Source organism: Haemaphysalis longicornis, unplaced genomic scaffold, assembly GCF_048455015.1.
Source record: "Haemaphysalis longicornis isolate Haplotype H1 unplaced genomic scaffold, Haemaphysalis longicornis Haplotype H1 scaffold_1, whole genome shotgun sequence".
Lineage (NCBI taxonomy): Eukaryota > Metazoa > Arthropoda > Arachnida > Ixodida > Ixodidae > Haemaphysalis > Haemaphysalis longicornis.
The window spans coordinates 138,213,363-138,227,741 of record NW_027526203.1 but is presented as its reverse complement, the minus strand read 5'-3'; the positions used below and the strand labels follow the sequence as shown (position 1 = coordinate 138,227,741).

General features: G+C 48.8%; 1 protein-coding gene across 1 annotated transcript; it reads right to left on the bottom strand.

Moving 5' to 3' along the window:
* Positions 1 to 1,667: 1,667 nt before the first annotated feature.
* LOC144174281 (uncharacterized) lies at positions 1,668 to 5,403 on the bottom strand. The gene is made up of 2 exons (XM_077702894.1): positions 4,556 to 5,403; positions 1,668 to 1,677 (listed from the first exon to the last, which is right to left on the bottom strand). Exons 1-2 carry the CDS (start codon positions 5,401 to 5,403, stop codon positions 1,668 to 1,670), a joined length of 858 nt encoding a protein of 285 aa, XP_077559020.1.
* Between the last annotated feature and the right edge of the window lie 8,976 nt (positions 5,404 to 14,379).

Sequence of the window (14,379 nt, the reverse complement as noted above, 5' to 3'; positions counted from 1 at the left end):
ATATATATATATATATATATATATATATATATATAAGAGAAGAAAAACTTCGAACAAGGTAAAAGCACGATTGTGGCCTACGTTTCAGCAAAGAGAACTTGCTTTCCTCAGGGCTTGCCCTGAGGAAAGCAAGTTCTCTTTGCTGAAACGTCCTGAGGAAAGCAAGTTCTCTTTGCTGAAACGTAGGCCACAATCGTGCTTTTACCTTGTTCGAAGTTTTTCTTCTCTTGTGTTCTCTACCATCTTCAAAGTTCTACTACTCCCTATATATATATATATATATATATATATATATATTGTCATGCGGGTTTATTGCCTTGAAAGCGGAGAGTAGGAGGGGCACTCAGAAGTGGCAAGCGGATAAGTGTTCCAGCCGGCAGTATATCTCGAACACTTCACAAGCTTCACGCCGATGGCGATGCCGCTGCGGTGGCTCACCGTGCTGCCTCGTCGTCATCTGCACAATTCAAGTGGTCAATCTCCTTGAGTGGCGTACGCCAATCACAATGACATTGCTGACGGTTGTTGTGGCCGCGTAGCTTATCAGTTGCTCGGTAGTGCTCGCATGGTGGCTGCGCGCCACTTGCTCGTCTTTCGCACTACAATTACCCCCCACCGGGAAGGGAGCCACCCAGGCGACCTAAGGGCACGTCACGACGGAAGGGTCGTAGTACGGCTTGAGGCGATGCACGTGTACCGTTTCGCGGCCGCGGCAGCGTAGATCAGACGATGGTGTGAACGGCTCCACAACGTAATTAACGGCGGAGGTTCGTTCGAGTACGCGGTACGGCCCATGGAACTTGGAAAGGAGCTTGCTAGAAAGTCCAGGGGTAGTGGCTGGTACCCAAAGCCATACGAGAGAGCCGGGAGAAAAAACCACTTGTGGGTTGTCACCATCACGCCGATGTTTTTGGTGGAATTGGTCCTCGGAAGTAAAATTGCGAGCAAGCTGACGGCACTCCTCAGCGTGGCTGCAGAGCTGAGAAACAGGCGTGTATTCGGATGCGTCGGGTCGGTAGGGTAGAATGGTGTCGAGAGGGCAGGATGCTTCACGGCCATAGAGGAGGAAGTACGGCGAGAACCCTGTAGTAGTCTGCGTCGCAGTGTTGTACGCGTAAGTCACAAAGGGGAGAATCGCGTCCCAATCGGAGTGGTCCGAAGACACGCACTTAGCGAGCATGTCGCCGAGGGTGCGGTTAAATCTCTCCGTCAATCCATTAGTCTGGGGATGGTAGGCTGTAGTGCTGCGGTGGGTGACGTTGCATTCTTTCAGGAGAGCCTCGACCACTTCTGACAAAAAGACACGGCCCCGGTCACTTAGAAGTTCTCGTGGTGCTCCATGACGCAGGATGAAATGGTGCAAAATGAAGGTAGCAACTTCGCGCGCTGTGGCAGCCGGTAGGGCAGCAGTCTCAGCGTATCGCGTAAGGTGATCCACGGCGACGATAACCCACCGGTTGCCGGCCGCAGTCAGGGGCAGAGGGCCGTATAAGTCTATCCCGACTCGGTCGAAAGGGCGCGCGGGGCAGGGCAAAGGCTGTAACGGGGCGGTTTGTGACTGCGGCGGAGACTTGCGACGTTGGCATTCTCGGCATGATTTGATGAACTTCGTTACAAAGGAATACATTCCTCGCCAAAAGTAGCGCAGCCGCAACCGCTGGTACGTCTTAAAGACTCCTGCATGGGCGAATTGCGCATTCGTGTGGAAGTTAGCACAGATTGTAGAGCGTAGGTGGCGAGGGATCACCAACAACCACTTGCGGCCTTCGGGGAGGTAATTCCTGCGATACAGAAGCCCGTCACGAATGGAAAAATGCACGGCCTGACGTCGCAGTGCCCGCGAGGCACTACGTTCCGTAGGGTTCGAAATCAGGTCAAAAATGGAAGATATCCAAGGGTCCTTGCGTTGCTGCCCTGCCATGTCCTCAAGTGGCTCAGATGCCTGTATGCAATCAATGGCCGTAATTTCGGACGAATCAGTGGATAAAGGGGAGCGAGATAAAGCATCTGCGTCGCTGTGCTTGCGTCCAGACCGATATATCACTCGGATGTCATATTCCTGAAGGCGAAGGGCCCAGCGTGCAAGGCGACCGGAGGGATCCTTCAGCGACGATAGCCAACAAAGGGCATGGTGATCTGTGACTACATCAAAAGTTCGACCGTAGAGGTAAGGCCGGAACTTTGAAATAGCCCACACGATGGCCAAACACTCTTTCTCTGTAACAGAGTAATTACATTCCGCCTTTGTAAGAGTGCGGCTCGCGTATGCGACGACGTACTCGTCGAATCCCGCCTTCCTTTGGGCAAGCACTGCTCCCAGACCTAAGCCGCTGGCGTCGGTATGGATCTCGGTGGGCGCGGAGGGATCAAAATGACGCAAAATGGGAGGTGACGTAAGTAAGCGGCGTAGGGTTACGAAGGCTTCATCGCAAGCAGGTGACCAGGTAGACAGGTCATGACTTCCGCTCAGTAACTTCGTTAGAGGCGCAATGACGGACGCAAAGTTGGGCACGAAGCGTCGGAAGTAGGAGCAGAGTCCGACAAAACTGCGCAGGGCTTTCACGGTAGTCGGTTTCGGGAAGGCGGCAACAGCTCGAAGTTTAGCAGGGTCGGGAAGAATGCCGTCCTTTGAAACAACATGACCTAAAATTGTCAGTTTGCGGGCAGCAAAATGACACTTTTTAACATTCAGCTGTAGCCCAGCGTCGGTAAGGCACTGCAGCACTTGTTCCAGGCGACTGAGGTGGGTGTCAAAATCGGGCGCAAATACCACGATGTCATCCAAGTAGCATAAGCAAGTTTTCCACTTGAGGCCATGCAGAATGTCGTCCATCATGCGCTCAAAAGTGGCAGGCGCATTACATAACCCGAACGGCATCACGTTGAATTCGTATAACCCGTCGGGGGTCACGAACGCGGTCTTGGGGCGGTCGTCGTCTGCCATCGGCACCTGCCAGTAACCCGAGCGGAGGTCTAAGGAAGAGAAGAACTCGGCGCCTTGAAGATAATCTAATGCGTCGTCGATGCGTGGAAACGGGTAAACGTCTTTCCGGGTGATCTTGTTCAGTCGTCGATAATCGACACAAAAACGAACAGACCCATCTTTCTTGCCAACAAGAACGACCGGTGAAGCCCACGGGCTGTTAGAAGGCCTAATGACACCACGCTGAAGCATTTCATCAACGTGCGTTTCGATCACGGATCGCTCTTTGGCTGAAACGCGGTATGGTCGCTGCCTCAAAGGTGGATGAGAGCCGGTGTCAATGTGATGTGTGACGGTCTGCGTGCGGCCCAAGGAAGTTTGCTGGCAGTCGAAGGTAGATCGGAAACGGTGAAGAAGGGTAAGCAGGTGGTTGCGCTGGACAGGGTCGAGGTTGTCGTCTACGGAGGGAACGAAGGCGGCCGAATCAGATGCACGGGGAAGAGGCGGGCTTAGCGAGCTGAGCGACAGAACGTGGGATGCATCCGGGAGGTCGTTTATGAGGCGAGCGTCAATAGCTTCGACGCGTCCAAGGGACTCGCCACGATGCACGGTTAAGGGTGAAGAGGAGGTATTGCAGATGGAGATCATGCTAGCGCCATTTTCGATTTCAAGAATGGCGTAGGGGAGAGGGGCGCCCTGGCGACGCATAAACAGATTAGAGGGGGTAAACACAACAGTTGCGTCAGACACCATATCACAGATAACCGGCACGATAACTGCAGAGGCTGGAGGGATTGTGGAGTCTTCTGCGGCGCACAGCTTGAATGTAGTGGTTACCTTGTGCACTTCAGTACCACACAGCGGAAATAAGGAGATCTCGGCGCGGGCACAGTCAATAACAGCGTGGTGACGCGACAGGAAGTCCCACCCCAAGATAATGTCGTGGGAGCACGAGGAAAGAACGACGAACTCGACTACATACATCGCGTTTTGCACAAAGACACGGCTTGTGCAAACGGCTGAAGGCTCGACGTGATGCGCCGTAGCTGTGCGGAGACAGAAACCGGATATTGAGGTCGTCACTTTTCGTAATTTGCGGCAAAGTTTGTCGGATATAACAGAGATGGCTGCTCCCGTGTCTACAAGGGCGTATGTGGTGATTCCATCGATAACTACTTCAATCACGTTCGTAACAGACAGGCCAGGGCTTTGGTATTTCGACGGCGCCGCAGTTCTTGCCTCCGGAACTGCGGCGATCAGTTTTCCTCCTGGGCATTCGGACGACGGCGCAGCGGCGAAGTGGAACGGCGACGAGGGGAGGACGACCGACGGGTATCGGGTGCTTCGCGAGAAGGCGAGAGATATGGCGGCTCAGCAGCGGCATTGCTGGACGAACGTGGAGGAGTATACACGCTAGCAGCAAAGACTGGTCTTTGGTAAGCGTCTCCGGACGGCGCGACTCGACGGCGGCAATAGCGCGCTACGTGACCAGGAACTCCACAGAAATAACAAATCGGCCGGTTATCGGGCGTGCGCCATGGGTTGCTGTGAAGCGGTGCCGAGGAAGCTGGAGGAAGATAAGGCGGCGGCTGCGGGCGGCGTAAGGGCACGTAAGCGGTGGGCGGAGCCTGCCGTGCCGCCATTTCAGCGTATAGAGGCGCCGCTACAGGCAACGTCTGGGGGACAGCTGGCGTTGTCGGTAAGACTTCAGCGACTTCTTCCCTAATAATTCGACGGAGTGGCGACGACAAGCAAGGATCTGGTACCGGCGACGATGGCAGAGATGTACAAGGCAGGAGAGAGATCTGCCGAGCCACCTCTTCACGAACAAACTCCTTGATGCGGCTAAGTAGCGACGGGTTTTCGTCGAGTGCCAGCCCACAGAGCGGCTCCTCACGCTCCACAGGGCGGCGACGAGTGAGGCGACGCTGCCTGCGCAACTCGTCATAACTCTGCAACAAGCTGATGACGTCTCGGACGCTCTGAGGGTTTTTCGCCAGAAGCATCTGGAACGCGTCCTCATCTATTCCCTTGAGTATGTGTTTGATGGTGTCTTGCTCAGGCATGGAAGGATCCACGCGCCTGCAAAGGTCGACCCCATCCTCGATGTAGCTGGTAAAGTTCTCGCCGGCCTTTTGAGCTCGCTCTCTCAAACACTGCTCCGCGCGAAGCTTGCGAACCGCAGGCCGGTCAAATACTGCCGAAAAGTTCGTTTTGAATGCGGTCCACGTTGCGCGATCCTCTGGGTGGTTGAGATACCATTTTTCGGCAAGTCCCCTCAAAGAGAAACCAACGTTATTTAGCTTCATGGCATCGTCCCACTTATTGTGTGCGCTCACCCTCTCATAGGCCGAAAGCCAATCTTCGACGTCCTGGTCATCTGCGCCAGTGAACATCGCCGGCTCACGCTCACGGATCACCCCGGAGTAGATGACAGCCGGTGGCGAAGGCGATGTCGTGTTTCGGGCGTCACTAGTCATGGTGGACCCAACGGTAGAAAGCAGGGTGCGACTCCGAAGCTCCAGGCTAGCGGGTACACGGGGTGAAGCTAGCGAGCAGGGCGAGGATGGAATCCGCACACTCCACCAAAATGTAATGCGGGTTTATTGCATTGAAAGCGGAGAGTAGGAGGGGCACTCAGAAGTGGCAAGCGGATAAGTGTTCCAGCCGGCAGTATATCTCGAGCACTTCACAAGCTTCACGCCGATGGCGATGCCGCTGCGGTGGCTCACCGTGCTGCCTCGTCGTCATCTGCACAATTCAAGTGGTCAATCTCCTTGAGTGGCGTACGCCAATCACAATGACATTGCTGACGGTTGTTGTGGCCGCGTAGCTTATCAGTTGCTCGGTAGTGCTCACATGGTGGCTGCGCGCCACTTGCTCGTCTTTCGCACTACAATATATATATATATATAAATGTTCACTGTGAAGGAGTTTCCATGAACTCACACGCAACGAGGCATCTACAAAACCGAGATATATTAAAAATAATCGAACTGCCAGTCTCATTATAAACTTGAATTCTACAACTAACTTGTTTCCATCATACATCAGAGGCCCTCGCGAGAGTAATCTCTGTTTTTCATGTTCAACAATGCCAATGCCTTCAGCGTTTTGAAAAAAACGCGCTGTGACAGCGCACTGCCCCTCAATGATGCGTCAAAGGAAAGAATTGAAGATGAGTCCGAAGGGAGCTGGACATAAACAATTGTCCACCTGTGCAAACTGTTCCTTTTGCAGCGCGTCGATATGTCCCCCCTGCTTTACGCACGGCGTTCAATCCCTGCAGGGGTCAGAAATTAGTTCCGCATGTCATTCACGACATATTGGAACCAGCCCACTCGTCACAAGCCCACTCAACACCGAAGAACTTGTTATAGGACCGATCGTCACCCTGCCTTTAGTTTTGATGCCATCTCGAGATAAAATTTTCGGAGAGGGTGCCTCTTCATCGCTTGGATTACGCTGCACCGCGACCATGTGAACAAAATCCTTGAGACGCTGAGCGAAAACTGTAATTGTAAGCAGGTTTGAGGCTGCCTTTGCCAATAGTAAACTCCTTACAGCTGGTATTTGGGAGGGTGGAGAAATGTGTGCGCCCTGCACTTGTGTATAGCTACATCCACTTCATTGCAAGTTAAAAGAAATGTCTTGAACCTCGGATATTACGGCCAACTCATTTAAGCTTTCGGCTCGCGTAAATTTTTCCTGGAAGGAAAGAAGCGAACATCGCCGTTTCCAGAGCTTCGATGACCGTGCTGTGAAATATATTTCCAAGGGTGAAAGCTGCACCTGGGCAAGGCAATGAAAAGCGCCGTCAAGGGTCAGTAAAGAATTTACACCCTCTCGGAACCCAACTCCCCCTAAAGTCTCCCACGCGTTGGGACATCTGAGAAATTTCCCACAATGAAACCGGGACGTCAGTTGACAGTTTTTAGCGCGGGTTCTGCCACACACGAATTCCCCGCAAGAAATGAAATTATAAGGCTTTCCTGCCGGCTTCGTTTCGTAGCAACAACTGAGGGTATAATTACCAAAGAGGCGTTACAATCACGAAACCGCCGCTAAAGGCGGGTGCAGTTTCGGCAGCGCGCAGCCTCACGCACGGAGCTGCGGCAGCAGCCCCGTGCCCTCCGGTCTGCGGTGGCGCCCGTCGCGGTAGCCTTTCTCCCCAAACGAAACTTGGGCGGGAGTTCCATGACCACAGGAGCATTGACGGACTCTGGTATAACGTAAGGTAGCCCTAACGTTGAGTGTAACTACGAGTAAGCTATGTCGAACTTTTTGTACATCATACGTGTTAGCGTGGTCAAACATCAAAACTTAAGGTTATGTTTAACGTCTGAAACATTCCAGGGGCAGTGAGTGAGCACAACTTTTTTGTGCTCGCAAAAGTGCTGGAGGTGGAGCCCTCAGTCTAGGCCGCCACTGGAGCAACCCGCCGTCTTAGCTCGTTCGATTAGCTGCTGCAGACGTGGCTACTTCATATTCCGCAGTTTGCTCTCGGTTTAAACAAGAATTTCGTCCGTACAGGACCAATCAGACCACCAGGTGAACGCTCGTATCACGGGTACCGACTGACGATGAGAAAAATTCGCCTCCGCCCCTTCAGCGGAGGCGAACTAAACTAAAAGGCCCAAGAATACTCAGGCCCAGGAACACTTTTGTAGATTAGTAGAAGCGTATGACTGGAGCTGCGTTTATAACTAAACCGATCCTGATGATGCATATGATATGTTTCTCGGTTTCTAGTGTACAAGCTACAATGCAGCTTTCCCTTTACAGAGGCTCTCTTACCGGACCATTAAAAGTTGCCGAAAGCCATGGATAACCACTATTCTTTACGAGAGAATTAAATCTAAAAATATGTTATTTCATGACTTTGTACGTTCACGAGAACCTGCAGCATTTTTGAAGTACAAAAAATACAGAAATACGCTGACGTCGTACCTGAAAAAGGCAAAGAAAGATTATTACCAAAAGACCTTTGAAAGGATCTACGATAACCAACGCAAAATCTGGGAGGTAGTGAACGCTCTGACTGGCAAAAGTACAAGTAGTGGATTTATACAATAATTAACAGTAAACGATGAAGCTCTTGCAGGAAAGAGATTAGCCGATGCTTTCAACGCCCACTTTATAAATGCGGGCTCGTACGGAAGACCTAGCATTAGCTTAGACAACGCGTTAACAGATGGCCCCGGTGTGCCTGAGTCCATCTTTGTGCGACCAACAGACGCAGCTGAGGTTGCAAAATTAATCCGCAAGCTTGAAACCAATGTAGCATCTGGCATTGATGAAATAGGGCCCGCAGAGTTAAAACTGATATCACCATTGATATGCGAAGTTTTATCCTTCATTATTAACCTCACCTTGACAACAGGCATTTTTCCCAGGCAGTTAAAACTGGCCAAAGTCACGGCTATATTCAAAGGTGGTGAACGTAACAACCTGTCGAACTATCGTACTATATCGGTGCTTCCAACTCTATCTAAAATATTCGAAGGCGTAATCCATGAGCGACTCACTTCTTTCTTCGACAAGCATCAAATAATAGCAACCAACCAATACGGCTTCCAAAAGCATAGGTGAACTGAGCAAACTCTGGCATATATCAAGGAAAAGATAATCGTAAATATTGAAAACATAAAATACACACTCGGTCTTTTCTTAGATATTCAAAAGGCATTCGATTCAATACATTTTGATGTGCTGTTAAAAAAATTATCTAGCTGCGGAATTCGTGGGATCGCATTACAAATTCTGGAAAACTACTTGCATGATCGATATCAAGTAGTTGGCATCAATGACATATTATCTGCCGAAATGAAATTGAAACAAGGTGTCCCACAAGGATCCATACTTGGCCCGTTATTATTTATTGTGTACATAAATGATATTGTTAACATACTAGGTTCTTCTGATATTATTATGTATGCAGATCACACGAATATTTTTTTCTCATCAAACTGTTTAACATTTCTGGAATCTACTGTATACTCTCAAATACGAAGGTCATGTTACTGCACGGGTACATGAGCAAATGTTCCTTGGTGTTTGGTTCCAAGAACAGTTAAACTGGTCATTACACGTAAATCATTTAGTTACGGCTCTGGAACGAGCAGTTGGATGCCTGTATAAAATATCACACTTAGTACCGCTATGGCTAAAAAGAAACATGTATTATTCTTTATTCTATTCAAAACTAACGTACGGAATCTTGGTGTGGGGAACAACCTCACGAAATAATTACAATAAGCTTGTTGTCCTGCAAAAAAAAGATATTACGGTGTTTCGAAAATTTTCAAGGCAAATTCCAAGACCTGAGAACTTCACCTTTGTTTTCAAAACACTCAGTACTTAGAGCTGACCAGCTGCATTACTTTATACTTTTCTAGAATGTAAACAAAAATAAGTGATACATAGATGGTGACGCAGAAAACCGTCATTACTGTGTACGGCGTCCGATAAGACGTACACCTAAAACTAGGACTAATTACGGCAAACAATCGGCCACATATCAAGTACCCCGTGTCTTGAACATCCTAGGGGATAATTTAAAATTTAACACTAGTGCAACCATATTTAAGAGTGCAACCAAGGTGATGTTTATAGAAAAGAAAGTGCGATATGACAATCACTAGGCGTGTCTCATTCTAAGGAATTTAAACTGAATTGTACGTGTGAAGACGTGATTTTTTCATATACATAAGGAACAATCAGTAACGAAATATGTCGTGTTCTATTGTATCTGCTGTTAACAGGCAATGCAGAAAAAAGTTTTATGCATATTGTGTAACTTGGGATTCTCATTATTGGAAATGTGCGATTTTTGTATTTTTCCTAATTTACTTATTTTTTTCTCTCTGTATTGCTGGATCTTATTGCTAAGCACGTATATTTGATTTGAACACGTCTTCTGCTGTGAACTCCTCTGTTGTGAACTCCAGAGGGTCAGGAGCCCTCGTCAGGCACTCAATGCCTTCAGCTCCTGCCCCTTCAGCAGGAATTTTGACAACGTCTGCTGAAAAATAAAGCCTTCTTCTTCTTCTTTTTCTTCTTCTCGTCTAAAGACGCATACCCACGCGGGGGATAGGCCAGGGATAAGCGAGCGCACGGTGCGCGCGATACTCTGCCGTTATCTCGCTGCGCGTCGGCGCCGCCTAGAATGTGTTTGTGTATCGTGTTCGAACCTCCCATGCAAATATCACCTGCTTGGGATGAGCCAGGCAATGAGGATGACCACGAAGGACCCGAAGGACCGATGACCTTACAGAACGCAGTGCGTGCTGGGCTTCTGTGCTTCTTGTGAACTTGGATGAAGAAAAGGCTTGCTTTCATGGGTTGCTGGTTTTGCGTTTCCTTTCTCGGGCGCCACTGGAAGCCGAGGGCGGTTTTCACACACGGGACTGGCGCGGGCTCGGAAACTGCCTTCTGCCTCACAAGTTCGCGCCACTCTCTTCCGTCGTTTTCTTTCGTTCGGTTACAACGCTCGGTTACAACCTTGGTTACAATCATTCGCTCGGTTACAATGCCGCCGCCGTCGCCAAACCACAGTAGCGTCCGCCAAAGTACTGCCCACTTAAACTACTCATTGCACTCAACGTGTTCCAAGCAGCGGGTGCCGGTGGACGCCGTAAAAGCTCAAAGCCTTACGTTAGGCGTGAGCTCCTTTACTACGGCAATTCTCCATAGTCGTTCCTCCTCAACAACAGAAGTGATAGAGACTCGCACACCCGTCGTGGGCAAAATGGACTGCTGCTGCTGCACAGAATGCAATGCTCCTGCATCGGGTGTTGCTAATACGATGGTGTGGACCGAACCAAGCAATCAGTTCTGCCAATCAATAAATTACACCTGAAAACTGGCGGTGTTTTCCACAAAAATCTGTGACCGTATCATATATTGTTACGCGGCGGCATGACAGAGATGAGACGAATGATGAGATGGGGTGAAGCGATCTATCTACATGATCTACTAAGCGGCCATTACAGAGCTTGCTCAGGTTGTGCCCCCACATATTCTCCAAGTCGTCAGCGTCATTGATGGTGGGCCAAGACGCCATGGGGATTGACCGCATCGATGCGGGAATATATTATGTATGTGTACCCTGACGCATTGCAAGGTGTTACCACCCGCCGCGGTGGCTCAGTGGCTAAGGCGTTGCGCTGCTGAGCACGAGGTCGCGGGTTCGATTCGCGGCCGCGGCGGCCGCTTTTCTGATGGAGGCGAAAAGCAAAAACGCCCGTGTGTACGAGATTTCGGCGCACGATAAAGATCCCCAGGTGGTCAAAATTAATCCGGAGCCCTCCACTACGGCGTGCCTCATCGCCTGCGTTGCGTCGGCGCGTTAAACCCCACAATCAATCAATCAGCAAGGTGTTACCAAAAGAGACAGAATAGCCGATGCCTACAATGTCGTATTTGGTGAATACTTTAAAAAGGAGGTATGCTCGGTTCCGAACTATTACGTGGTTGGCCCATCCAAGCCGTCGAATCACAGACTTTTTAAAACTCTACACGCTAGCACGCAACTCACGTTCGCCACATTTTTGCCGAAATTTCATGAAGAGGGTCAGGAAAAGCAATTAAAGGGGAAGCCTAGAAATTTTCAGGAATGTGAAGACGAAAGCATTCTTCGACCTTGTGCCGCTCTTCTCATCAACTTTTGGCTCAACTACGCGGCCGCTGTTGTCACCACTTGATCAAGGCCCAGGCCAGCTCTTTACGAAGCTCCTTCCGCTCGCTAGCCATCACTAAAAGCATCCTGTTTGTCTCCCGCCTCTACCTTCACCTGCGTGTCTACCGGAAGCCGAATTGCGGCTGATCCGCCTATGGAGGACGCGTAGACAATTAAAAGATGAAAAAAAACACAAGAAGAACGCCCGACATAGAATAAGGATACGTTACATCATGAGGCTAGTGGATGACCATGCAAGCAAACTACAATGCGATTAATAGCACAATTTCTGCGAACAAATTAAATGAAGTCTTGGTCTCCGCAAAACACGAAACCTCCTGAAGTACCTTGTCGATCCTAACTCACGTAGGGCGGTCACAGATCGGAATATGGCCACAATTTTAAACGAGTATACCGGCCCGCAGCAAGACTTCTTTGCTGAGCTAACATCCCTCTATCTAGAACAGCCCGATGAACTCTTCAACCTCCTTATACCGGACATCCCAACGCCATGTTGGATGCGTCATACAAATGCACGAGCTGAGGGCCCCACTCAATGAGAGTCTGAAAAAAAGTGGTCCCGGCCTTGATTAAATTCAGTATGTTATTTAATTTGGAAGACAGGTACCTGGAAATTCTCCTGGGCAAATTCAACAAATATTCGCAAACAAGCAAAATTCCAGCTTGAATTTCGCCCTTGCCTGCTTTTAAAATGGGGAATATTTTCTTTGGCTTCCCGTCATCAAATAAGGTTCCTGTGTTGAAAGAATGGTTAAATATAAAGTAGAAACAATTACTGGACACTGCGATGATATTTTTAAATGTTTAAATTTATCTCATCGCTGCCAGCCGAGATGATATTTTAATGGAGTGGATTGGGTTAGATATACCATAAGGTATACGTGGGTTTCAGGCCTTGTTTGGGACGTGCAAAGTCACCTGAGACTCATTCCACTTTCATCCGTGGGTACCCCTTAACGTTATCAGACCTGAAAGTATATCGAAAGGCCTAAGATATGGGCAACTTTGGATTAAGACTCACGAACACACCTGCGGATAACGATATTTAGCACCAAAGGGCAAACGGAGAGCATAATTGACCTAAATATATTTTTAGAGAAAAGGCAGAAAATATTAAAAGCGCTGGGGCTAGAACCAAGGGCGAAGGTTTGGAACCCGAAACTTGACCACGAGGGCAAAATGCGGAACGCCAGCCTCATTGTAACAGTTCCTCAAAAGAATAGCAGGACTGCTGAAAGCGAGCCAGCAGATGGCGCAAGTTCACACAGGAAATACCGGACTCGTAGCCACATTGGGGTTATGTGGTGCTCTGGGGATTATTAACTGTAATGGACTCTTCGTTCCTACCGAGACTAGCCGTGTGTGTGTGTGTGTAACAAGACTACTAAGGGACCAGGAGCTTCGCTTTAAACTTGCAGACCGAATCTGGCAGACCAAAGCAGCGACATTCCCATCCTTTGTGGGTACAAGTTCGGCATTTCCTCTGTCCAAACACCGTCATCTACTGCATCGCTTGGAACACTCCCTCTATTCCTTTATGCAACAGCTAATAGGAGTCCACTGCTTCCGGTATGTAGGTATGACCAGAATACAGGATTATGGAACAAACACCCCGGGTTCAGGCCCCTGCACTGGATATGTTTTTTTCTTAGAATGGTAATTCTTACTGTAAAAATGTTGCGTTGGCTCAATTCTTCGCAATATTTACGAAAGTAACAGCGGTATGATGTCTTTTCGTTCAGTTTTAGACGTGGGTCCGCAGATCAACACGTTTAATTATAATTTTGCATAGCACCTGAAGATTCAGACCACACACACTTATCTGTCGTAGTGAGCACAGCCACCCGTCGTCCGAGCAAGCTATGGGTGACAGTAGGAACCCACCTAAACAGCCATCGGAACTAAAATAAGCGACAGCAAAACAAGCAATAATTACCCAGTAAACACAATTGTAAAAAATAGCCTACAAATATGCTTACCTCTGCGAGCTGAGGCAGCCATTTGCTGGGCCAAATGGAGAGCAGAAACCACCCTAAAGTGGACAACACACCCACGTTTAAAGAAATGTGAACGAAAACCCACGCGACACGAAAACAACCACAGTGTAAAAAAATGTTTAATAAAAGTAGTCGGGACGGATGTAATGAATGCAAAACCCACACCAACGTAGAAATACAGTAGCTAAAACTTTCCTAAACGTAAATAAGCCACCCAAAACCCAATTAATAATAAACAAACGCATCATACATATATTGCACTGGTGATAAAAAAATATTGCCCCTCAAGTATAACTGATAACTAAAAAGTACAGGGCTCTCTGGATGCCAACCTACCAACCCGTCTGCACAATCCACAAAAACGGAATGACTACACTAAGAAGTTTTCTCTTTATTTCAATACTCTGACAAAACACAAACATTAAGAAACAGAAACCCTTCACTGCTTAAAGTTCTAGCCGACACCGGGCTCAGAGAAAACCGTTAAAATTGTTCAAGATTTGTGAGTGTTTCCAATACGTTCTGCTCTTCTGGTGGGGCAGCCTGAGCCGTCCAAAATATAAACCAGTGTATCCAACAGGTTTAAATAAACTATCAGAAACACGTGACATATTAAAACGTGCCCCTAGATGGCGCCATGTGTCAATTGGCTGCGCTACCTGGGAAACGCCTATACGCCGCACGGGTTGACGTATTTGGGAACGGAATATCGCACCCTATTAACCAAGTCACGGCAAGCGACGGACCACTAGGCCCTA